The sequence below is a fragment of the Podarcis cretensis genome (assembly GCF_951804945.1).
Source record: "Podarcis cretensis genome assembly, chromosome: Z".
Taxonomy (NCBI): domain Eukaryota; kingdom Metazoa; phylum Chordata; class Lepidosauria; order Squamata; family Lacertidae; genus Podarcis; species Podarcis cretensis.
The window spans coordinates 36,646,254-36,673,862 of NC_137184.1; the positions used below are offsets into that span (position 1 = coordinate 36,646,254).

At 41.8% G+C, this 27,609-nt stretch overlaps 1 protein-coding gene across 2 annotated transcripts in view; it reads right to left on the reverse strand.

The window, feature by feature from the left end:
• The window catches only part of PCDH11X (protocadherin 11 X-linked), a 777,133-nt gene that overhangs the window by 169,799 nt on the left and 579,725 nt on the right, over nt 1–27,609 (reverse strand). For both annotated transcript variants that reach the window (XM_079962396.1, XM_079962397.1), the window contains one exon: nt 10,503–10,701. In XM_079962396.1, the coding sequence (XP_079818522.1) occupies nt 10,503–10,701 (199 nt within the window). The remainder of the gene's footprint in view (nt 1–10,502; nt 10,702–27,609) is intronic.

A 27,609-nucleotide genomic window follows, 5' to 3' on the forward strand; every position in this document is an offset into this window, starting at 1 on the left:
AGAACCATTTTTCTCCCTCTTACGCCTAGAACTTAAGGGATGTGTGGAATGGGGACAGACTTCTCTTTCAAAGAAGGTAATGTTTTTCATGTCCTTGGGTTTTCAAGAATGTCTGATTGCAAGGAAAGCCCAGGCTGGGCCAATACTTTCTGCTGCCAGAGGCAAAAGACATGACGGGACCTCCCAGATTCCATGAAGAGAATCCAGCAGGCCTGGCAACAACCCAGCAAACCCCCCCCCATTTTAAAAGGGCATAGGATGTCAATCAAATCAACCAAAGGCCTGGTTAAAAAGAAATGTTTTTGCCTGGAACCTAAAGGTCTATAACGAAGGCAACAGCTGAACTACCCTGAGGAGACCATTCCGCAGATAGGGAACCACAGCAGAGAAGGCCCATTCTCCTGTCACCCTCTGGACCTTTCAAGGAGGCACATGAAGAAGGGCCTCAGAAGATATCAGGGTCCCGGTAGGTTCATATGGAAAGAGGCAGTCATTGAAGTATTGTTGTCCTGAGTCATTTAAGGCTTTATAGGTCAAAACCAGCACTTTGAATTGGGCCTGGAAACTAATTGGTAACTGGTGAAGTGGGCATAGGATCGGTCTAATATGCTCAAACCGTCTTGCTCCAGCGAGCAACCTGGCCACCGAAGTCTGCACTAGCTGAAGTTTCTGAAATAAGCTTTATGGAAAAAGTAACCTATTCACAAAACCATGAGGAATATTTGAGCTGAAATTATTAATACTAGCTTGTAGTGGCCCACTTTTGAACCATGGTTTGCAATACCCTGGGTTGTATTAATGCCACAGGTTCTCACAGTGCTTAAATGCAGCGAATTTTGTACCATACTTTAATCATTCAGTTGCCCAGCTCAGGTGTTTCCTCTCACGAGGTTCCATTTTGCGTGTGGTGGGGAAGCAAAACACACTCACCGCTCCTTCCCACTGCATTGATTGCTTATCCCTACACGGGGGACTTCATGTCTGAAGTGGAGAGCTGCTTTTTACTTAGGTTCCCATATGATATAGAAACCTATGTTAAGGGATATGGGGCAGATAAGTTTGTCAATTTCTGTTTCTCCTCCTTTCTTGTTTTTCCAGTTCTGAGTTCAGTTCCAAACATTACCCCAGTTTTTATGATGATTTTTTTTAAGAGTCACTATGAAAATTTGCCATCATTTTAGTTATAATTTCTCCCAATACAATTTCTTTTTGTATGCAGTTTTGGATTTTGCTGCATCAGGTCAGTAGCCAATCTAGTCCAGTTCTCACAGTGGACTGATTAGAATAACATGAGTGAGAATGCCTGAGTAGATCTGGATCTCTATAGGATCAGGTCACCAGATAGTACAAGGATATAATATTTTCTTCTTGGTAAAGCACATCCAAGCCTCTGCTGTCATCTGATGAATACATCTGATAATTTATGGTGGAGTAAGGGTCAGAGAGCATCAGAAATTGAACTCAAGCAGAATACAGCTTGCACTTGAATACACAATGCCAACAGCCAAAGGGTGAGCTTTCCATTAATCGCATTGCCAATGACTTCAGCCCTGACCTATCCTGTAAATGTGGAAAGTAAATAAGCTTGTTGTGTGTGTTTCTTCCAAGGTCTCTGAAGAATAAATCTCAATCAAATGTGTTTGATTGAGGAGGTGCATTTATAGGTGGCTAATTTGTATTGTTATTCATCCACTTGCAACGCCCAAGATTTTGAAAGTGATGTGTGTTGCTAACACTCATGCCCATTTATTCCTGAAAGGATCTCAGAGTAACTTCCTTTGTATCTCCCATTCACAGTTATTTTGTGTGAAATGACTAATTGGTCAAAATAATCAGTCTGGTGCAAACTATCCAAAAACCGAATATTTTGATATGGTGCATAACATAATTAGTTGGCTTCAAGTAGGGATAGGGAGAGATTAGATTGTGCTGACTTGTTAATGAAAAACTACATACTTTTTACTTATCGGACCAATATACAAACCAACACAGAAATATCCTTTGAAATTTGCACTTCTCCAAATGTTGCAGGCAAGTCAGTTCTCCACATGCAGAGAGACAAGGAGGGGCAGCTGCCCCCAATCAATAACAATAAATAAAAATACATAGCAAACTGAGGTTCTGCCCCTCCTCTAACAAAAGCCTTGCCCCCCCCCAAGAAATCCTGGCTACACCTATGGTTCTCCAGTTAACCAGTTTGCACAAAAATGCACTTACTAGGTAAAGTGTGCATACAATGCATAATATTTTGTGGCATGACCCCATGACTGGCTGTTCCCTAATAATACAACCATCTGTCATATTATTAACCAGGTTAATCTGGTCTTTGATTCAGTCACTTTGGGTGTTTAGGTACAGGAAGGGAACAGTTACCCTACATGTGCCCATTCAACCACTTTGATTGGTGGAATTGCCAATAGCCACATAATACCCATTCTGCAGCTGGAAGAACTCAACCATTTTGTTTGGCAGCACCTGCACTTTGGAACTCCCTGCCTATTGATATCAAGCAGGTGCCTTCATTGTATTATTTCCATTGCTTGCTAAAAAAACATTCCTGTCTTGACAAGCTTGGGAAGTTGAGGTAATATTAATCTGTTTTATTATTTTAACTTTTATGTGTTTTAAAGTAGGGTTGTGGACTTTGCTCGATTTCCTTGTTTTATTTTTCTGTAAACTACTTTGAGGTTTGGTTTGGTTTTACAATCAAGCACTGCATAAATTTTATGAGATAAAATAAAAATAAATAAATTATGTTTCAGCCAGGTGATCCCAGTCTGGGTTATGAGCTGGCCATGATGCTTAATTTCTGGGCTCTGGGGGTGGAATAGGCCCTGCTTTTGAGGCTAAAGTGCTTCATCACCCTGAAGCTATGGGGTCTCAAGGGGTGGTAGAGCAGCATAGGTCTTCCTACTCACTTTCTTGGTGTGGCCTGGGAAATGGGAGTCAGGCTGGACAGCCATGCTGCCACTTCCAGTGTGGTGTAGTGGTTAAGAGCGATAGACTCGTAATCTGGGGAACCGGGTTCGCGTCTCCGCTCCTCCACATGCAGCTGCTGGGTGACCTTGGGCTAGTCACACTTCTCTGAAGTCTCTCAGCCCCACTCACCTCACAGAGTGTTTGTTGTGGGGGAGGAAGGGAAAGGAGAATGTTAGCTGCTTTGAGACTCCTTCGGGTAGTGATAAAGCGGGATATCAAATCCAAACTCTTCTCTTCTTCTTCTTCCTGCAGGCAGGGTTTAGCACCTTAGCAGCTGCGATTTCTTTCAGGTTGAGGTTTTTCCTACATCAATAGTGTTTTCCTTCTGCAGGGGATTTTATGGGTTTAATCTTGAACAAAGAGGCCCTACCTCAGTCCAGCCTTTGTGTCTATTTCTTTATTCTGATCAGCAGATACAAATAAGAAGATGATAAGCATGTGTTGTCAGATGAAGACTACTGGACTGAGAGAGTGAAGAGACACAGGTAGAAATCCACACACAGAAATGAAGTCCACTGGGTGACCTGAACGTCCCAGCCTAATCTACACCTGTGATCATAAAATGTGGGAAAAGCTGGAGAACCATGAGTGTTGCCTTGAGCTTCTTGGAACCAAACTCAGTTCTGCCACTTGATGGCATCAGGCCAATTCAGGCCCAATTGCTATGCCAGCTCTGATGCTCTGTAATGATCTGGTTCTACCTAACCAGGGTTGAATTGTCTTGTTAGCATGCCAGTGAGAAACTTAGGAACAGGTTTTTTAAATTATAATTTTAATCATGTTTGAGGAACCTCTGGCCCTGCAGATGTTGCTGACCTGCAACTTCCATTAACCCTAATCATTGATCATGCGTGCTGGGGATGATGGAAATTGTAGTTTGACAACATCTTGAGGACCAAAGGATCCCAACACCTGGTTTATAGTTTTTCCTGTCCTTATTTTTTCAGGAATGGGGTGGAAATGCTGTTGATGAGGGGCAGAGGGAAATATGAGGAGAGAGGCTACCCCCTTTGTTGCCATTTGTCCTGTATTATGGAAAGGGAATAAAATAAACCAGTTTTTAAAGTCCCTATTTTATTATTGCCAAAGGATAAGAAGAAAAAAGAGCTTAAGATAGTCTGAAAATGTGATGGGGGAAGAGTGAGAGGAAATAGAGAAGGTCATAAAAAAAGGATTGCCTCATTGCCTCATAAATAATAGAAATATAAATGTCCTGTGAACTTTATTTTACAGCATGGGCTGCCTACTAAAAAAAAAAAAAAAATAGAAGCAAAGGAAGACTCTTGTGAGGAGAAGGGCTACCTATTCTGTTTCACTGAAGATAGTCATTCATGCTCAGTGGCATTCCAGTCCTTCTGACATCAGCTTTCTATTGGCCAAGCACACCAGGTTCCATGTGTTTGTCATTTTCAAACAGAATTGACAAGATAAGGGATTGCTACACTCAGATCAAACTGTTCTCTCTGTCTCTGATAAATCCTCAGACTAATCCATACTGGGTTTAAGATCCTCGAGATAAACTCATCCTCAAAACTGCAAACGTAAATGGAACTCTGTCAACAGCTTCAAGTTCATACATTAAAGAATGACTTCTTTCTCTCTGGGTTGCTATCCATTTTGACTTTTGGGGTTATTGCTAGTATAGGGCCCCATTGCTTGCTTTGAAATCACATGCACACCAATTTGGACCCCCTTTATACGGCAGATGTCCAGCACTTTTCACATCAGTAACAGCAGTGGGGAAAATGAAAGAAATCTGCTTTGTTTCTCCTTTGTATCCTGCTACAGCTGATGAACCTGTCTATTCCAGCCCTTGTCACTTCCACATACAGTATTTTGACCTGCAATTCCATTCCAGTTCCATGTTAATCTGCATTTTTGAAATCCATTCAAAATATTATTTACACGTGCATTATGAAAATAGGGATATGGTGTAAGTATAGGGGTGCAAGCTGCCAAGAGCTGCATCACAACATCCAGAGAAGCATGAAATCCAGTAACTAGCTGGATCAAATTCCTCAAGCATCCCTGGAAACACAGAGCTTTTGATGTCTTAGCTATTGTGGGATGAGCTCTTCAGCAAAGTGGTGGCTGTCAATGCAACACTGACACTTTCCCTAAAATAGCAGGGAAAACAAAAAGAACATACATTGCAGGCTTTGCTCTGCAGTTTTGCACTAAAAACAATGACAAAGAGAAGTCTTGAAAAAGGGTGCATATTGTATTGTTACTATTGCTACTAGGTTAGGAAAAGTAGCGTCTCCTAACAACTCTTGGCACACTTTACAAAGTTCCCAGTATTATTTGGGGGAGGCCATGGAGTGAAAGTTGCAACAAAGTGATTTAAATGTATAGTGCAGATATGCCCTTAATAATGTGAACTGAACAAAGTTCTCCTCCATTCCTACTGAAAACGGTGTCGTAGAAATTTGAAATGGAGAGGTCTGTCAGTAGTGATGATGGTTAAATGGAACCACCATGGGCAGGGTCAATGTGCCATTGAATGCCAGCTGCTGAATGGATCAGTGTGGAAACGTTTCTCAAAGGCATCTGGGTGGCTCCTGTAGAAGCAGGACACTGGAGTTTGGACAGATTCAGCACAATGCTTTTTATGTCCTTTGAAAGATAAGCAAAGGAATGCAAACTGAGGGAGCTGGCAGACCTGTGACTGTAAGCACCGTTCCATGCCCAATAAGCACAGGACGCCTTTGCCTGGTGACACCCGTAGATTGCAGCAAAATACTGGGCAAGGTTTTGCCCAGTATCTTCCACCTATGAGGGGAAAGCCTATATAAGGCTGCTTTTTTTCTGGATCTCATAGCCTTTTTGCTTTAAGAGCTTCCCTCCCGCCCACCCACCCTCATGTTAGAGCCTTCACTGAACAATTTTGGGTCATTGGTTGACAGGGCTGTAAAGGATTTCCCCCCCTATCAACCTGATTGACACTTGGTTGGGGGTTTCTTCCACCTTCCCCTCAGTGAAATTAGAATAATAATAATAATAATAATAATAATAATAATATTTTTATTTATACCCCGCCCTCCCCAGCCAAGGCCGGGTTCGGAGCGGCTTACAAACAATAATAAAAACAAGAAGAATGATTACAACTTAAAAACAAAAATAAAATACAACATTAAAATAATGGAACATTAAAATATTAAAATGTAACCTCATCGCAGGAGGAGAAGGAAAAGAAAGAGAGAGAGAGAGAGAGAGAGAGAGAGAGGGAGGGAATCAAATTGGCTCCAAGCCAAAGGCCAGGCGGAACAACTCTGTCTTACAGGCCCTGCGGAAAGAAATCAGATCCTGCAGGGCCCTGGTCTCATGAGGCAGAGCGTTCCACCAGGCCGGAGCCAGAGTTGAAAATTATAGCTTTCCTTTGTTAGGCGGAAGAACATAGTTTGCATGAGGGTGGAAATGGCACTTGATGGGATCAGCATAATTAAGGGGAATCCCCATAAGGGGCCTGAGGGGAGCATTGACCACAGCAACCCCAAGCATGTCTTCGGTATCTGCCTGGTGTGAATCTGCACCCTGGTCTCCCAGTGAGACCTTGCTTGCTTGGCTTGCACCACGGCAAGGTTCAACACTGGCTGACTCCCATCATGCAGGTTTGGAGCGATCCAAACCCAGCAGATCCATTCCATCAACATGGGGCTTGTGGAATGATGAACTGATACTGGGACCCAATGCCATGCCAACCCTTGCCTTGTCTGCTGCTCTCAATAAATATTTGGCCTGATTTTATCCCATCACCATTGTGCAAGTTATTTTGCTGCTCTCACGGGTCACATAATGCACCTGCCTGGGCAATCCGCAAGCTGAACTGTTGTAGGCCAAATATAAGATGCTGCACCAAACAGTGAAATTTAATTTAGTGCCAGTCTTCATTTGTGAAGTTTTGTGAACATCAAAGAACTGTTTCTTGAATCTTCCCCTATGATATGAAAGTTTGGCACATCTAAAATATTTGCTGCTTTGATTTTCACCTATGGCTGTTATGGCCACTACTACCAAACCAAATTTGCTATCAAGATATAATCATACATTATTAAGAGTGTACAAAAGGACTGACTCATTTAAAATGAGAATGTTCAACCTACTCTGGGTTTTTTGATCTTCCCCAGTTTCCTCACCTTTTAATTCAAACATGCAACTAATGACTACCCAAGAAGTGATGTATGGGAATGGTCTCAGCGGGTCATCAAAAAAAGGGTTGACTTTTCTCAAAGCCTTATATAAAGTGTTCAGCTATTACATTCTCCCACCTATGTGCAGGCTAATTAGATTAAAGGTAGAAGATCAATCATGCAGTACTGTCTTGCTAAGATTAATTACTCTGCCCCTCTGCAAATTAATTATTAGCATACCACTTTGAAGATGGGAAAAATCAGTAGAGTTATGGAAGAACCCACAAGTGGACATCAACATGGGTGCATATACACACACACAACACACAAAAAATATATATATTTCTATAACCCAGTGACAGAGTCTACCTCTTGATTAAAATATACTGTTTCTTGAGCATTAAATGTTGTAGAACTTCAGTGTCATTTTTTCAAAAAAGTTGAGTACTTTGAGTACATTATTATTATCCTTAAAATTGTAAACATTTGATGCAGCTTTATTTCTCCATCTGAACTTAAAAGGGGCAAAAACATATATCCTTATTGGTGAGCTATGGCTCATTTTTTGTTTATTTTATGGCTATGTTATGGTTTTGTACACACAGTTTTATTATTCTATACTGAAAAATGCTACTTAAACATTAGATAGATGATAGATAGATAGATAGATAGATAGATAGATAGATAGATAGATAGATGATAGATGATTAGCCCTGGCGCACACACTTTTTCAAGTCTGAACTACCATTTTATATTGCATACTTTGTCGTTTTCGTTTTCATATCAAAGTCGTTTTTGACAAGGGATAAGATTTCGTTTATCTGGTTGACAGAAATCACAAACTCTACTAAATTGTTAATCCCATTGCTCTGCTCCAATCATTATTTGGACAGAACTATGAAAAGCAGTGATTTTGAAATCTCAGTTTAGGGAAGCTAACAAGCCGTAAGAACAAGGAAGCCCAGAAGTCTCTTAACTACTCCACAAAGGGCAAATTTAGGTAAACTGCCAGACCAAATAATTAAAAGCTCAAGGAGATTTCCTTTATAAACACTGTGTAAACTCCCCAAATGCCATGTGACTGACATAAGCCCAATCTACAACCTGGCCAGAGTAATTTAATCTATGATAACATTCCAAAACTGGCTGCAAACCCTATACCTTCGAACTTCATGTCTATTGACACCAAGTACACTCCTGCTTGGTAGAAGTTTAAGACTCCTTCCTGGTAGAAGCACATGCAAAACACATTTCTTTTTAGTATATTGTTGACTTTAATGATATTTCGAATCATTAAATGCTTGTTTTTAACAGCATTTTATTGATAACTTTTGTGTTTTATTTTTTATAAACTGTTTGAAGGCTTTATTATAATCAAACAGCAAAGAAATTTTGTTCAATAAAATAAATGAAAGAACTCCGTACAGAATGCATACAGAACTAACACTTGTCCAAGTCTCTTTTTTAAAAAAAGTAAAAGTTAAATGTTTGATAACTCTATGTACTGCACTTTTAAAGTTCAGTTAATTCTTTCTCATTCATTCACACCACCACCCTAGAAAGTTAGCTGTGTTATTCTTCTAGTTGCTAGTTAAATTTAACTTGCTGGATATAGTCCAATTTTGCCAGCTGTCAGTGCAAATTAGGAGTGGCTACAGTTTGATGATTTGCATGTATACAGTCTCAGGTTCAATTATCCACATTCAAGTTCGGTTCACTCAAGCATTCAGTTGAAAAAAAGTATATCTGCCACAAAACAGCTCTATGATTCTAGTTCTTGTTTCTGTGGAAAACATTTCATATATCATACTCATCTGATGAGGGTGTATTGTGAACATCCTCAACATTTTTTTGCATGAGAGTAGAATCACTAAAGAGCTACATCACAGTAAAAAATCCCAGACATGGTTGAAAACTACCAACATCAGAGGACACGACATCAATTGCATACGTCAAAGCACAGCTATTGAAGTCGAAATCACATTAGTTGGGGTATACATCTCCACACTGCAGAACACTAATTATTCTTGGTATTGGATTTCAACTTGAGCTGTCAGATAATTAGTCATCTAAGAAAAATAGGTGAGTCCAACCTCCTTGCAAACTTCTCACATCCAAAGACACATCTATCACCACATCACCCATGAGGTAGTGATGTGTGCCACTACTTATCAAAGTATATATCATTAGGATCAAACTGACACTGCAGCTGTTTCAAATGGGACAAATACCCCTCCCTAAGTTGGGGGGAAGAATCAGAAAATGTATCCCAAATGGCAACAACTGATCCAATCTCGGTTTAAGCTGAAAATACAGCCCTTTTCTGGATTGACCATTAAGTTTTAAGTAAATGTGAGGAGGTTACAAGCTGTCTCTGTTACCATCCAACCTGTGCACTCTCTTGAAGTGGTACTCCTGTACTCATGGAGACTTCCTGCATACTTTAGAACTTGTTGTGAAACATGAGCACTGGAGGCTTCCCTCCAATGTGTGGCTGGAACTAACATGTTTGTTGCTGCTGTCTCCTCTCATGAGTTTTTCCTCCCTTAATGATTGATTGATTGATTATTTATCTGCAGATTTATAAAACGTTTCCCAACCAAAAGGTACCAAAGCAGCATGCCATTAAAAAAAAAATCAAATACAAAAGATAACAGGCCCAAAACCAAAGAAATAAAACCAATTCTGTAACTGTAGAGTTATTATTCCATAATAGTCCATGAACATTAAAAATAAAAATAAAACTACAAACTTACAATTTGCTTTGCTGGATCAATGCCAGCCTGGATATATCTCTCTGAAATTATACAATAACCTAAAAAAAATCACCCCATAAATAGTAGCATGCCCTTTAAGAAGCAAACAGCAAGTGTGATTTAATTTCATTATTAATTTCTGCCTCAGCTGCATTTTTCATCTTTTTGCAAACTCTTTATAGGCCCTTCAATTGCCCAGTCATATGAAAAGCCTGTCTTTGTATTTTACCCAAACAATGAAACATACACTGAAATTAAAAAAGAAGCACTCAAAAGACAGCTACTGCTCCGTGTTTACTATTCTCTAAGGCACTTATTAGCTTAGACCCCACAGGTCTTCTGGTCCTGATTTCTATCCTGCTTTTCCACATAGGCCCTTCCTCCAAGAGCTGGGTTACTGCATCCTAAATACCGCCAGTTTGGTCCGTATGGGTTCATCATCTGAATCTCAAAATGCAGCTCAGAAAATATTACTACAAGGCCCTTCAGCCATGGACAAAATGATGACCTTTGTCCTTTCAGGTGCAACAAAACAAATACTATTTGAATCAGAATAAATTGTCACTATACACTGGATGCTCATTTTGGACCCATGAATTCCCTAGAGTGACAAATGCCCATGATGCAAAAGACTTACTGGACTCTGGATCTGAATTGCCATCTCCCTCTGTCCGACTGTTGGGTGATGTCTGCTCATAGTACTCCTCTTGTGGGAAACCAAGTGGCAGAGGATGTGCTGTGCTAGCGGTGCTGCTGGGCTCATGGTCTCCTAGCCCACTGTCACTGCAGCTTTCCTGAGAACCATCCGGCAGGTGAAATGTGACTCGGCGCTGCGACTGCAGAGGAGAGAAGAAAACCATATTGTTCCAGCAGTGTTCCCAGGTTGTTGTTGACTATAACCAACTGATGAAATGTGTTCTGCCCCGGTACCTATCAGGATGAACAAATCTGCCAATTTTGTTTTCTCTCCATTTCTCTTCCTACCCCCCAGTTCTCCACATTTCTACATCAGTTTTTTGGAAGTCATTTATATATATTTAAACAGTCCTCATGGAAATTCATCAGCATTTATCCTAATGTACGCACATGTGTGTACACAATTTTTCCTAATATGCATACCTTGCAGAGCAATTTTCCGTAATACAACACATTTCACATGTTATTTTTATTATTATATTCACATTACATTTTATTCATACTTTACCCTAGCATATTCATTTTTGTATACATTACATGGCTAAAGAACTGCATTGTCCATAAGGCAATACAGCCCTCAGGTTGAAAAGAAAGGTTCTACACCCCTGTCAAAGATGATACTATACAAAACAACTGTATTTTATAAGAAAAAGTAAAATTCACTTTAATATATTCAGTCTGACACTCTCATGTGTTGGTTGTGTGTACTATTCTGATACTCTCTCTAACATCTATATTTCATATTTTTCATAGAGAAAGAAAAAGGATATTTGAAAGAGATAGAACAGAATATTGGGAAGTACCAATGCTTCCATCCATCCATCAATCTAACCAAACAACCAAAGAACTTTACTCCTTATATTTATGTTCTTTAGGGTGCAGGAAATCGCACATTACTTTGAACGTGACATTCAGAACAATACAAAGGATGTAAACATCCCCTTTTTTAAAATAAACCAACTGAAGGCTTTTGCGCTCACAAGATAATGCACATCAAATTACAGTCAGATTATTTTTAAACATCTAACATAAAACTGATATTTAAGATCTTAGGGAGTTCAGAAGCTTAGAGATGAGTAAGAATGACAGTACTTAATGTCTGTTTCTCCCAACAACCTACAAATGATTTTTCCCCCTTTTAACTTTTCTTTATTCTACCACATTTCTTCCCGGCTATCAATATTTAATAACAATGAGTGATTTATCTTAAACAAACAAAGCACCCTACTCTCCAATTAAGAATATCTTTTTAATTGATAAGTAGTAGTCTCGTTTGACTGTTACTGTTCCCGTGTTGCTCTAGTCCAGGGGTCAGAAACCTTTTTCAGCCGTGGGCCGGTCCACCTTCCCTCAGACCATGTGGTGGGCTGGACTATATTTTGAAAAAAAATATGAACAAATTCCAATGCCCCACAAATAACCCAGAGATGCATTTTAAATTAAAGCACATATTCTACTCATGTAAAAACACCAGGCAGGCCCCACAAATAACCCAGAGATACATTTTAAATAAAAGGACACATTCTACTCATGTAAAAACATGCTGATTCCCAGACCAGCCACAGGCCGGATTGAGAAGGCGATTGGGCCACATCCGGCCCACGGGCCTTAGGCTGCCTACCCCTGCTCTAATCCTTATGGAAACTTACCAGCATTTTAGGGCAAATTTCTCTTTATATACACATTTATGTATGCAATTTTGCCTGATATACTCATTTTTGCAAACAGTTCCCCCCCAATATAAGGCATATACAGTATGCATACCATTTTCACAGATAGATACATTTTATGCTCACTTTCCCTTAATATGCACAGTTTGGGGCACATCATTTGGTTGGAGAACTGCACCCTAAAATTTAGAGAAATGTAAATTGCAAAGGATGGCTGTGTTTTGGTTTGCATATTGTTTCAGGAAGTGCAAGTTATGCGCTCAGTAACATTAAAACTGAATCAAAATTATCCATTATTCCTAAACCCTGCTCCCCACTCCCATGTAGAGTACAATTGTGCCTGAAAAGAGCTTGCGTTTTCAACCAATTTCTCCATCTGAAAAAATATCTAAATGCCGAAGTGCTACAATGGAAGTATGGTATAGGTAACAAGAAACTCTAAAATTCTGTCACCTTTCCTAAAGGGTGAAATGTTCTATGACATATTTCATACTGTTATAATTTGTTTCCTTCAATAAAGGGAAATTATTTTTGCTCCCAAGGTTGCCGAAAGTGTAAATGCAATTCTTCTAAGGAATGTCAGGTGTCAAATAAGGTCATGCCATCAACCAGGGACATTTCCTGAGCAGTCATATTGAAGCAAAGAATTTTTTGAAGAGCAGAGGTTCTTGAAAAATGTCACTGGACAGGGTTCTGGTAGATCAGGGGTGGGGACACTGTGAAATTCCCCATGTTTTTGGTCTACAACGCCAGTCAGTCCCATCTAGCATGGCCAGTGCTAAGGGATGGTTGGAGCTGGAATCTAACACCATCTGGATGACCACATGCTTCTCATCCCTTTGCTAGAATATGGCCTAGATTATGGGGTGTTGCTTGGAGTGAGGTAGCTGTTAGAAATGAGGGAGAGACCTTCACTGAGAACATCTCCACCCATATTATTCACACACAAACGCTCAAACAAATATTGGCCAAATTCCAGTCAATGTCCCTGTAGTAAAACCATCACACCATGCCTATATTTATTTTAAAACTCAGAATATGCATTGCCCAACACATATTGTCATGCATTCTGTTCAGCAGGCAATATCCCTGGTGGATTTAGGTTGAAATCTCTCATATTTAATGAAGAGTTATCTTTTGTTCTTTTTAAAATAACGGGTGAGCATATTACACAATCCACCAATTGCTGGATTGATGGGACAATTTACTGGGTTGGTTAGATGTGAAAAGCTTAGTAAGACTTTAGACTTGTATTCTGACAAAAGAAGTACCACCCGCTTAAGTAACTGTCCAAAAAGTTGAAGAAGAGCTGTGGCTCAATGGTGACTCATCTGCTTTACCTGCCAAATGTCCCAAGTTCAATTTTTGGTATCTCTGGGTAAGACTGGGAGCGACCCTTGTCTGAAGCCCCTCTAAGAACTACTGCCAGTAAGTGTAAAAAGGTAAAGGTACCCCTGCCCGTACGGGCCAGTCTTGACAGACTCTGGGGTTGTGCGCCCATCTCACTTAAGAGGCCAGGGGCCAGCGCTGTCCGGAGACACTTCCGGGTCACGTGGCCAGCGTGACATCGCTGCTCTGGCGAGCCAGAGCCGCACACGGAAACGCTGTTTACCTTCCCGCTGGTAAGCGGTCCCTATTTATCTACTTGCACCCGGAGGTGCTTTCGAACTGCTAGGTTGGCAGGCGCTGGGACCGAGCAGCGGGAGCGCACCCCGCCGCAGGGATTCGAACCGCCGACCTTTCGATCGGCAAATCCTAGGCACTGAGGCTTTAACCCACAGCGCCACCTGCGTCCCTACGGCCAGTAAGTGTAGACAGTACTAAACTAGATGGACCAATGGTTTCACTTAGCAGCTTGCTATATTCACATATGGTTTGACTCAATTAATAATATGCACCATCGGGGGAAATCCAAAGCCCTGGCCTGCAGTTTACTGGTTTTATGGAGTGCCATGGAGTGGAAAGTGAGCACAAGGATGACTCTTTTCTATACCAGCTCGCTGGCTGATCTGGCAAGGAGGCCCATATTTCTATCAGGTGACAGCTGCAGGGCTAGCTCAGGGTCAAGCAGAACCTCTGAGCTCAGTTCTGGCCCTTCCCTCCCGAAAAACCCAATTTAAGTGGTGTCCTCTGGGTACCATCAATGGGAATTCCACTGCCAGCTGTTTGGATGCTCACACTGAAATGTTGCTCACTGGTGACACTCCCCCACTGGAAATGGAATTCCCCCACCAGGAAAAGCCAGCAGATCTTGGTGGAAGGACAATACTGTTCAAACTGGGGAAGGGATTGCACATGCCAGACCATTATGGGGAAGGGCAGGTAAGAAATGGTATGAATGAATGAATAAATAAATAAATAAATAAATAAATAAATAAATAAATAAAGCATGCACACAGCATGTGGTAATCAAATTAAGAAAAATGTGGAGGACTAGCCCACAATCCGTGTTATTTTGCTTCTATCTATACACGCTCCCTTTGGAAAACAAACAGGAAAACAGCTGGAGTCTGAGGATATTTTGCAATCTTATAAATTCAAATTGAAATGCCTGAAGGAAGAACTTTCAAAAATAAATGTGACAGAAGCTAACTCCCTGCTATTGGCAAAATTGTATTCGCATGTCTTGCTTGCGATTGCTGTAACGATGTCTGCAGGAATTCAGAAAATCACAGCTCGTCTACTTCTCAGGGAAGGAGTAAAGAACACTTTCCCCCCTCCTTTTGTATAATAATAATAATAATAATAATAATAATAATAATAATAATAAATTATTATTTGTACCCTGCCCATCTGGCTGGATTTCCCCAGCCACTCTGGGTGGCTTCCAACAAAGATTAAAAATACATTAAAACGTCACACATTAAAAACTTCAGATGTCTTCTAAATGTCAGATAGTTGTATGTGCCTGTAAAACGATTGTCAAGGTAATAATGACAAGATATAAAATGTTCCTAATTCTCCCACCCCCCCACACCATGAATGCTTTCAAGTAGGTGGTTATAGACCAAATCTTAAGCGGTCATAAATTCATCATCTTTTTCTGTGTCCCAGAAGAATTCAATCATACCTTATGAATGTGTGGCACAGGAAGATGAAGGTGTGTGTGTGTTCATCTCTAGGGTTATGGAAGAATTAAATTCTCTTTTAGGCATGATAGAACCTGGTAGCCAATTGGGGATGAAGTTCAGTGGGCAACTGAGAGAAGTAAGAAATACTTAGGACATTTCTACTTTTTGCCTACCCAAGGGGTCGCCCATCCGTTTTGGAAGAAAAATGGTTGCCATGCTGTGGTGGGCATGGCTGCAGATAAATGGCCATGCCCACTGCAGCAGGATGACAGAACAGAACAGAAGACAAGCAAGCAAGCAATGTGGCAGTTGGGTAGCACAGGTGAGCTGTTGAGCTGCTTCAGAGGGTGGTTTGGGCAACTGCTCTCTGATGCACACACAGTTAAACATATCTAGAATGGTGTTTAAGGAAGTGGGAGATGCTCCAGAGAGCAGTTGAGCATACAGCTTTCTGAAGTGCCCTGCCTTCATCATATTTTGCTAGAATTGTATTAAAGGAGGGTGCGAAGTGATTTAGAGGGTGAGTTGATGAGTGGGGCAAGCAGGGGTGGTAGCTCCTACTGCAATAATAGATTCTTTATTATATTACCAGCAGTAATGGCAAGCTCTGTCCATGGCACAGTTCAGGAAGCATTTGGTTTTTTTTCTGAGCTTTATTTGATAATTATCTGATTAACCTCAAAGTCTTATGCAGGTTTATTCCAAGGAAGCTATGGAAGGGAACCAAATCTAGGGAGAATGACCCTGTACTTTCCAGTCTCCAGATCCCAACCTACCTCATCCAACGGAAGCCTCTTCCCCATCTGATTGCTTTCCTTTCTGCTACTCCCTTGGTTTTTCCATTCCACTCGTTAATGTGAGGGCAGAAGGAAGGCAAACAGATAGCTGGGAAGGGAGATGGGAGGTTTTTGTGTTGGATATATGTGGAGAAGAGGGTATGGTGTATGCTATGTTAATGGGAGGACAGCAACAATCATCCACCCACCCACTACAAATGAGAAAGAACTCATGTAATTTTCTGATCCAGTTCAGGACTTGTAAAGGCAACACACACACAAGCAAAATATTTAGTAAAGGCCAAGAGCTCTTTCATAACAACCTGCTATGAAAAGGAACCAAGCGGTTGCCATCCTGGAAAACTGGCATAATTAACCTCAAGAATTCCTTGACACAAAATATTTTGATGGCCAGTAGCTTTCCTTCTGGGCTTTTTATCACTTGAAGAAAATGGGGAATGTAGCAATGATTAATACAACAATCCAGCAATATAGATACAAAATACTATTTACCAGCTGTGCTCTCAGTCCAAATTCAGAACAAACTGAAGGGCCAACAGAGAAACCTCATCTTAAAGTTGCATCTAAAGATGCCCTATTCACCTGGGGACAGACTGTCAGAGTCACTGAACATCAAGAACTGTCCTCTTCCAGTTTTCTCAGTGTTTCTGGTACTTAGCACATCTGAAAGGCAAGCCGCTAGCAATCACATCACTTCCTACACCTCCTTCCCCTTTTGCTGCCAAATCTCATCTTCCCTGGGAAACTATACACCAGGGGAGGGGGTAGTAACAAGTTAAACCCATGAGACTCTAGAACAGCTTTCCAAATGACAAGTTAAGAGCAGCCATATCTGATCCATCATTCCCAGTTGATTCCTTCTCTCCAGCATCATTAAGCTCTCCATCATCATCATTATATGGATGTGTGGATCTAGTTAGATCAACTTTATGTTCACTACAGTTGCTAATAAGATTGGTAAGGGCAGCATTCTCCCAACTGTTGGACAGAAGTGGAATTACATTTGACCTTAAAACTGAAGGTACCTTTTTATTTATTTTTATTTTACTTTATTTTGGAAATGATACTCCACTCTTCCACTGAAATAGGACACACAAGGTACTTTTTGAGTACATATGCAAAAGGATTAATGACCCATCTTCAGAGGATCCTGCCCTCCTGACTGGAACAGTTGTTCTTACTATTCAGTAGGCAGCCTAGTATCAGTGCTCAACATCTTCTGGTACTTCTCACTGTTGCTAGCATTGCTGGCACTTCTTGTTACCTACTCTGGGCCCAGTCATTTTAATTGGTAATTGTGTATAAACAATATAAGTTTAATGTGTGTAAAAATATAATGTAAAAAATCTGTTTGACTGAAGTTAAAACTTACGTTAAGATTTGCATTTGCAAAACAGATAAGTTTGTATTAATTGAGAGGTTTCACTGACTTAAGTTTGCTAGGCTACCTGATTACTCATTGCCAAAAACTCAAGCTACAGATATCACACAGCAGGATGCTGAAACTTGAGAAGTTAGGGTGTGCTTCCTCAGCAATTGCCCTTAGAATTAGCAGTAGTAGAAGGTAAGCTCCACAAAGATGAACAAGCTCAACATCAAAAACACTAAGATCATGGCCACTGGTCCCATAACCTCCTGGCAAATAGAAGGGGAAGGAATGGAGGCAGTGAGAGATTTAACCTTCTTGGGCTCCATGATCACTGCGGATGGTGACAGCAGCCACGAAATTAAAAGACGCCTGCTTCTTGGGAGAAAAGCGGTGACAAATCTAGACAGCATCTTAAAAAGCAGGGACATCACCTTGCCGACAAATTTAATTTAAAGTTTAGTTAAAGCTATTTAAAGTTAGTTAAAGCTATGGTTTTCCCAGTAGTGATGTATGGAAGTCAGAGCTGTCGCCGAAGAATTGATGCTTTTGAATTCTGGTGCTGGAGGAGATTCTTGAGAGTCCCATGGACTGCAAGAAGATCAAACCTCTCCATTCTGAAGGAAATCAGCCCTGAGTGCTCACTGGAAGGACAGATCGTGAAGCTGAGGCTCCAATACTTTGGCCACCTCATGAGAAGAGAAGACTCCCTGGAAAAGACCCTGATGTTGGGAAAGATGGAGGGCACAAGGAGAAGGGGACGACCGAGGATGAGATGGTTGGACAGTGTTCTCGAAGCTACTAACATGAGCTTGACCAAAGTGCAGGAGGCAGTGGAAGACAGGAGTGCCTGGCGTGCTCTGGTCCATGGGGTCACAAAGAGTTGGACATGACTAAATGACTAAACAACAACATTTACAAAAAGAAAAGCACAGACCAATAAATAAATATTAGAAAAGGCCTAGATTAGATATGGATGCGTAAATTGTTTTTTTAAAACATCAAGACTCTTTGCACTCTGCTCTCATTTTCTTCCCAACCAGGGCAGTCCTACGCTCTGCCTCTCCCTCCGAGCTGGCATATCACATGCCTCCTTCTCCACCTCTTTGCCTGCTTTCCAGCAGCTGCTATGAACTGCCCAAGGGAGGAGGCCATGAAGAGGCACCAGAATGCCCCCTCGCGGCAGCTGCCACCACCGCTTGGGACAAGCGGATGCTCATTCTCCTCCCTGAGCTTGGCAGTGGTGGCACCAGCAGAGGAAATAGGTGCATTCCAGGATCAAATCAGAAGCTGGGACTGTCCCTGGAAAACTGGGCCACTTGGAGGGTATGCATACATAAGGAGAAACTGCTTTGCAAAAATCATATCGATAAGGCAAAACTGCAAAGAAAAATGTCTTAACAGAAATCCACATAAAAATACCGGTGAATTTTCCTGATGACTTAAAAAAAATGTCAGATTTGCTTATCATAATTTGTAGGCCTCATCACTTGTCAATAATGCCAGTCTCTGATGCAGTCCCTTGTGAGCTGATTTCCCACATTTTGCTTGTTCCCTGAGGGTAATACAATTGGTGTACTTGTATCCATTGTGGCTGCTTCGTAAATACCTTCGAGCTAGCAAGTTCAATCCCCCTTAACTTATCAAAATTCACTAGGCCTAAACCGTTACCCAAATTCCTCAGATCTGTTTGAACAGTTCTCTTAAGTAGTGAAACCTCCACAGATGTCACACACAGTAGGAAGGTGATCTTCGCTATGCCTTTCATTGTTTGGGAATCTGATCAAAGGTGGATTTCAATGATTTATGAGAAGAAGCCAAAAGGATCACCTCCCAATCATTCTAATTCTCTTTCATGCCAAAAAACATAACATGTTTGATGTGTTAATCATCATTTTCCCTTAACAACATCTACCAATTAAACTATCATCTTTCACACTTATCAACATCACAAAAGAGCCACAGAACTGAAATAAAAGAGCAAATAAAAAAAGGAGGGGGATACAGCAACATTTAAAGTGTCACAGATATTTAATTTGGCTTTTGAAAGGCAGTTATTGTATGCTAACTAGATGTCAGAATGAGACCTAAAAAGCAGATTTTAAAATTTAATGTGTGCACAATCTTTCACATTGGCATATGATTAGTTTGAAATTGCTTATGCGATACCCAGCTAAGTGGTGCCTGGTGTGAGTGTTGCACCCTAGGGTTAAAGAAATGTATGTATGCCAGTTCTGTGCTTTGGTAGCTCATGTTATGGCAGGAAGTGTCAATTGAAGGTTCAGCCACATTTCCACTTGTCCTGTGCCTAGAAACCATGGTTTTGAGAGGGTTTTCCACTTGTCCCATGATTTGTAGGCACAGGTCCAAGCAGTTTTTCACTTTTCCCACTACTTTCCCGTTTACAACTGAATCAGAACAAACATCAGTCTGAGGAAAAACTGATTCCATGGTAAATAGCAGGTTTTCCTGGGGGGATAGAAGTATTGGCAAGCCCAGAGACTGGCTTAAAGAATGCTGCTCCTCCCCAACCCACCCGAAAATATTTGATCCACCTTTTCCTCCCAAGGAGCTCAGAGTGGACGTGGTTACCCTATTTTAGGCTCAACAAACATTGTGAGATAGGGCTGGATGAGACTTGGTTAGTTATATGGTGAGCTGTGCCTCTTGCATCTCCCACCAGTGAAGCTGCCCTTAAACTGAGTCAGAAAATAGGTCATTCTAGCTCAGTGTTGTCTTCAGTGCCTGGCTGCTGCTCTCTAGGGCTTCAAGCAGGGGATTTTTCTCCTTGCCCTACTTGGGAGTTTCCAGGGTTTCAGGCAGGGAGTCTTTCACAGAGCTACCAGGAATTGCCAAGGGTTGAACCTGAGACCTTCTGCATGCAAAACAGGTGCTTCACCACTGATCTACAGCCCTCCCCTCAAAGCCTCCTGGGGAACAAACCATCTGTGAAGGACTACCACGCAGCTGCTTAGGCAAACATGTCTGGGCTGACTTCCACGGACACCTGCTGTGACACGTGGAACATCTGAGGACTAGAAGGAAGGCTTATAGTATCTTTGCTTTCCCAGAGACTCTTGCATCTTCCACAAGGTTCAGGGGCTCTGAGGAACATCAGTAGTATAGTGAGGAAGCTCTGGGTTTAGGAGCTCACACTTTTTGTCAGTCAGCTGCAATGCAGTTATAATTCACATAGGTATTATTTTAAATAGCATTAACTGTTGATAAAAGCTCATTGTAAAAAAATACCCCTCAACCCTGTACATTCGCCTTTCTCCCTGTATATGCAGATAAGTGTGAATTTACATTTCATAAATGTGCTGTATTATTTATGATAGCATCAGTTTTTAGAATTAGATTTTTTCCATTGTGTTTCAAGCAGCTACACTTCTTCCTTCCCTGTGTGCAGGTGCAGATTTACTCAATGGCGTAAGTTATTGCAATACCTTTTTCATTGTCCTCCGGACCCTCATTTTACATGGTAATGCTCAAGGTTAGACCATTAAGTGCCTGCATGATGAAGCAATATGAGCTCCAGGGATTTGGAGAAAGTTGGAAACAGCTGATCAAAAATCAATTTGCTCTTTTTTGCCTGCCCCCTCCCACCCTTTCCCCTTAATTTTTCGTTTAAAGGTCAAGTCCTTATGAAGCTAATATTCAGGAAGATAATTCTACAAGTGGGACCTGCAACAAAGTGTTGTAGTATAGAGTGTTCTCTGTCCTGGATTCATCTATAGCCAGAATTTACTACTCCTCATCAGGCGTGTGCTTGCTTGCTTGCTTGCTTGCTTGCTTACTTACTTACACTTACACACACACACACACACACACACACACACACACACACACTCTTCTGCTGATCCTGGACTTAATTCTTCCCCTTTCCAGCATCCAACTCTCTGATCTTGAATAGGGGAATGAGTAGGGTCACACTCTCCACATCTCTCTCTCCTGACAAATGTTATTTGGAACATAACAGTAGGCTTCTTGCCATGCCATGCTTTCTTTGCAGAAACAACCTGTCATCCTGTTTCTCTATGACAGACATCTCTAAACAAGGAGAAAACTTATTATTCATTATTGCTAATTGATGCTTAAACATCCTAGACACGGTGTGTTAAGGACGATGGGAAGAATCCTGCTGCCTTGTTTTCTTCTAATTCTTGAGCAGAAATTATGGTGTGAGACCTATAAAACTGTCCTATATTTGCCGACTGGCCTTCGGTTTGGAACTAGAATCATTAAGCAGTCACACAGATGCCATCAATTAGCACTCTGAGCCATGGAGCTGGCACTAATTATAACCCCAATTGTCATTCTGAACTGCGAAGCCAAGATGTAAATTGGCAGGAAGGCTACAATCCTTTGTGGCTTTGCTTATCTCCACGCCCCTCAAAGGACAACTTGCTACAAATGCTGGAAATCAGTGCTTGTGCTAATGGCCCTTTTATCTTCAACATTCAGGAACCACCAGTTCAATGGCAAATGTGGCTTGCATCAGGGAGGAACCGGGTGCTACGGAAACTGCCTGGCCCAAGGGGCCCATGTCCAGTTCCTCCTCTTCATCCCCATAACACAAAGGAAAGGATCATATCATGAATTTCTTCATTCCCTGCCATCAAAGGATGCTGACATGTTACCAATTTCAATTCTTCATTTTACAGGAGAAGAGAAAGTAAGGCACATTTGGGGGGTGATGTTTTTTGGTCACATCTAGTTCCACCAATAGTTCAGTATCAGAACATCTGCTTCATCTGCAGGAGGTCTGATACTGAACTATGAACTATTAACTACTCAGTTAATAGGAGCTCAAAAGCTCTGCTCACTTGTTAATGGCCTCCATGGGTAAAACAAGGACCACTGGTACTGGCCCCATCTTTCCACCTCCAGCATTCTTGTGTTGAGCACGAGTGCCTGACAGGGCTTTGTAAGCATATTAAGCTCAACATTATTACAGTTCTCTCTGTGATATGGAGCCCAGTACAATCAGAGCTTGCAATTTTGGGAAAACATGCATGTTTATGTACAAAACATCTAGACCACACTTCACAAACAATAATATCTAATAATTAATAAAACCACTCATTAATAAAGCATAAAAAGGTAAAGGTACCCCTGCCCGTACGGGCCAGTCTTGACAGACTCTGGGGTTGTGCGCCCATCTCACTTAAGAGGCCAGGGGCCAGCGCTGTCCGGAGACACTTCCGGGTCACGTGGCCAGCGTGACATCGCTGCTCTGGCGAGCCAGAGCTGCACACGGAAACGCCGTTTACCTTCCCGCTGGTAAGCGGTCCCTATTTATCTACTTGCACCCGGAGGTGCTTTCGAACTGCTAGGTTGGCAGGCGCTGGGACCGAGCAGCGGGAGCGCACCCCACTGCAGGGATTCGAACCGCCTACCTTTCGATCGGCAAGCCCTAGGCGCTGAGGCTTTAACCCACAGCGCCACCTGCGTCGCAGTGCAGAAAAGTTTCGATCTTTAGGTGGCCTTAATTAATTTCCTCCAAAAGCAGGAGAAACATGTTTCAACATGGTGATGGAATCCCAGTGAGGTTGTTGCCATCTGCTCCTCTAGGGAAACAGATTTCCCTAGTCAAGGAGCCACAACAGAGTAGGCCCTATCTTGCTAGTACAGTCATACCTTGGTTCTTGAACGCCTTGGTACTTATACATTGTGGCTACAAACCCGGAAGTAAGTGATCCTTTTTTTGGAAGCTGAACATCCAACACAGCTTCTGATTGAGTGCAGGAAGCTCCTGTAGCCAATTGGAAGCCACAACTTGGTTTTCGAACATTTTTGGAAGTTGAATGGACTTCCCGAACAAATTAGGTTCAAGAACCAAGGTATGACTGTACAGGACTTGGCTATGAATAGATCTTTGCCTGTGAAATTGACATTGTAGTTTAAGCTGCATCAGGATGCTGGCATGGATGAAACTAAGGTCATCATAAATATTTTATATTTTTATATAGTTTTAATTCTATTATTTATTTTTATTGTTTATTAATTAAATTCATTTGGTATTTTGGTTTTTGGTTTAGTTTATTTAGGTTCTCAGCTTCACAAACAACAATAAAGAAAACAAATAAGACAATGTCCAGAAATTAAATTTGTATACCGCCCTTCATCCGAAAATCACAGGGCTGCTCACAACAGAAAAATGCAAAATGCATAATAAAACAAAAACAAACCAATAACCCCCCTCCAACAAACACATTTAAAGGGTCATATTGTTATTAAATTGTTATTTTTCTATATTTTTTAGCTGTTCCCATTTTATTTGTAAGTCACCTTCTGCCCCTGTAAGATAAAGTTCGGTTTCAGTGTTCTGTATCTTTCTCTATATGGCTCCTTCCCTTGTCAATGGAAGAAGGTATATCAGCTTCCTCTGCACTCTTCAGTCTATGTCTCTTTTGCTCCCATTCTTGCTCTCCTACTGTGCACAGGTTCACCTTCTACACCAGGTGATAATCATTACTTCCAAAATATCCGTGCCTTGCTTAAAACATGTTAGCTGCTGACAAAGAATTAAAGGAAGGAAATACTGGTGGTGATGAGCTTTACAGTGGTACCTCAGGTTACATACGCTTCAGGTTACAGACTCCGCTAACCCAGAAATAGTACCTCGGGTTAAGAACTTTGCTTCAGGATAAGAACAGAAATCGTGTTCCGGCGGCGTGGCGGCAGCAGTTGTTGTTGTTGTTGTTGTTTAGTCGTTTAGTCGTGTCCGACTCTTCGTGACCCCATGGACCAGAGAACGCCAGGCACTCCTGTCCTCCACTGCCCCCCGCAGCTTGGTCAGACTCATGCTGGTAACCTCGAAAACACTATCCAACCATCTCGTCCTCTGTCGCCCCCTTCTCTTTGTGCCCTCCATCTTTCCCAACATCAGGGTCTTCTCCAGGGAGTCTTCTCTTCTCATGAGGTGGCCAAAGTACTGGAGCCTCAGCTTCACAATCTGTCCTTCCAATGAGCACTCAGGGCTGATTTCCTTCAGAATGGAGAGGTTTGATCTTCTTGCAGTCCATGGGACTCTCAAGAGTCTCCTCCAGCACCATAATTCAAAAGCATCAATTCTTCGGCGATCAGCCTTCTTTATGGTCCAGCTCTCACTTCCATACATCACTACTGGGAAAACCATAGCTTTAACTATACGGACCTTTGTTGGCAAGGTGATGTCTCTACTTCTCAAGATGCTGTCTAGGCCTGTCATTGCCCTTCTCCCAAGAAGCAGGCGTATTTTAATTTCGTGGCTGCTGTCACCATCTGCAGTGATCATGGAGCCCAAGAAAGTAAAATCTCTCACTGCCTCCATTTCTTCCCCTTCTATTTGCCAGGAGGTGATGGGACCAGTAGCCATGATCTTCGTTTTTTTGATGTTGAGCTTCAGACCATATTTTGCACTCTCCTCTTTCACCCTCAATAAAAGGTTCTTTAATACCTCCTCACTTTCTGCCATCAAGGTTGTGTCATCTGCATATCTGAGGTTGTTGATATTTCCAGCTTCGGATTCATCCAGCCCAGCCTTTCGCATGATGAATTCTGCATATAAGTTAAATAAGCAGGGAGACAAAATGCAGCCTTGTCGTACTCCTTTCCCAATTTTGAACCAATCAGTTGTTCCATATCCAGTTCTAACTGTAGCTTCTTGTCCCACATAGAGATTTCTCAGGAGACAGATGAGGTGATCAGGCACTCCCATTTCTTTAAGAACTTGCCATAGTTTGCCATGGTCGACACAGTCAAAGACTTTTGCATAGTCAATAAAGCAGAAGTAAATGTCTTTCTGGAACTCTCTAGCTTTCTCCATAATCCAGCGCATGTTTGCAATTTGGTCTCTGGTTCCTCTGCCTCTTCTAAATCCAGCTTGCACTTCTGGGAGTTCTCGGTCCACATACTGCTTAAGCCTTCCTTGTAGAATTTTAAGCATAACCTTGCTAGCGTGTGAAATGAGTGCAATTGTGCGGTAGTTGGAGCATTCTTTGGCACTGCCCTTCTTTGGGATTGGGATGTAGACTGATCTTCTCCAATCTTCTGGCCACTGCTGAGTTTTCCAAACTTGCTGGCATATTGAGTGTAACACCTTAACAGCATCATCTTTTAAAATTTTAAATAGTTCAGCTGGAATACCATCACTTCCACTGGCCTTGTTATTTGCAGTGCTTTCTAAGGCCCATTTGACTTCACTCTCCAGGATGTCTGGCTCAAGGTCAGCAACCACACTACCTGGGGTATATGAGACATCCATTTCTTTCTGGTATAATTCCTCTGTGTATTCTTGCCACTCTCTTCTTGGGTGCCCTGCTCGGCATAGTTCATAGCTTCTCTGAGTTCTTCAAGCCCCTTCGCCACGGCAAGGCAGTGATCCATGAAGGGGGGCGGCAGCAGTAGTCCCCATTAACTGAAGTGGTGCTTCAGGTTAAGAACAGTTTCAGGTTAAGAACGGACCTCCAGAATGAATTAAGTACTTAACCCGAGGTACCACTGTACTTCAGTTTTACAGTGTCTTTATGCTGCTGTTTTTATACTACCTTAAAGGCAAGAGACCAAGGCATTTAAAGAACAGCAGCCATTTCCCACAGGGTGGTGGATTTGGGTCCCTTAAATCAGAGTCCCTTGACTTTGGGGGGCAACAATGCTAATTATAACAAGCACAACAAACATCTGCCCTCGTAGCATTTTCTTTATAATGTTTCCAAAGAGAGAGATAAGCAACTCAATAGAAAAGCTGCCAATTCCCATACAGACTCCGGTATCATACAATGAATGACAACAATTTTGGATGGTGGGAGGTCGGAGTCACTAGTCCTGGGTTCCCAAAATGCACAAAGGCTCTCATTTAAAGGTATTGGTGAATAAGTTCATTGTCCATATCATTGCAGCCAGGGGAAGAAAGGTGGCTGGAAGGTTACAATCCAATAGTTGACCATAGCAAGAAGAACACTAGTTTGGGACCTTTCGTTGGCTAGGAAAAGCTTTGCTCAGACTGCCAGTGGCCCTAGAGCTTCAGAAATGAAAGGAAGGACACTCTAGTTTGCAGCAAAGAAAGAAGGGCCACTGACTCATAGATCCCCCATAATGATTCTGATGTGCTTTAAGCCACATCAAAAGATAGAATACACACACGCGCGTGCACACACACACACACACACACACACACACACACTTAATTTTAAAATGTTCATTTTTTAAAAAGGAAAAACTTAACTGAGTTTAAAAAGGAAAAACTATGAGTTTTGGGGAATAGCACAAACTGGCTCAAACCAATCACTGTAAAACTGTGCTAAAACATTTTTCTTTGGGGGGAAAAAGAAGGTTGTCAGAAGCTAACCTAATTTTTCTGAGCTTAGCAATGGGTGTGGAAAGGGATGCAAGGCATACTTAAATGGTTTCCTAAAAAGCTTTGGATTTCCCACCCATCCCCAATGCTGTTCAAGCCACCAACTGATTTACATTCTAGCACTGTCCAATGTTCAATGTCAGTGGAGGAATGCCCTCACAATTAAAGACTGTAAATCCACTCATACAACGAAAACCTCATTCGCAACTGCATGCCCTCCAGGGACTCACAGGACAAATGGAAATCATTGAGTGACTGCAGGAAAAAGGAGCTTCTTCCAATCAATAGCCCACCTGCCACTCCAACAAAACATGGGCTTCCTCCATGTGTATTACTTTGCAAAGCTCTTCATCAGTGTCAATAGCAACATGGGAGCAGTTCTCAGGAAGCCTTCTGAAGTATCTCATGGGACAGGATGTCTGTTCACCTTGGTTTCATAATCATGGAAATAACTTTTCAACAAGGAGGAAAAGACTCTATATGATGCAAGCTTGCCTGGGTGGAGGGGTGTGTGTGTGCATGCATGTGTGCGTGCAAGCATGCATGTAGAAACTGTTGTATGGCTGGAATACAGCATACTGTATAAAGGTGTTGCATCTATGGGCCACCCACCCTGAAAACATGTCCATAACAGCATGTAGCTGTCCAACTGAAATAGGGTTCCATACTCTGGATCTCTGTAAAAGGTCTATGTTTGTTCACTTGGCATCATTTATTGTTGGTGGAGGAGGCAACTCAGTACAGAACTGACCAATGCACCAACCAAATCATTAAAACAATATCTGCTTCCTGCACAGTTGTGTT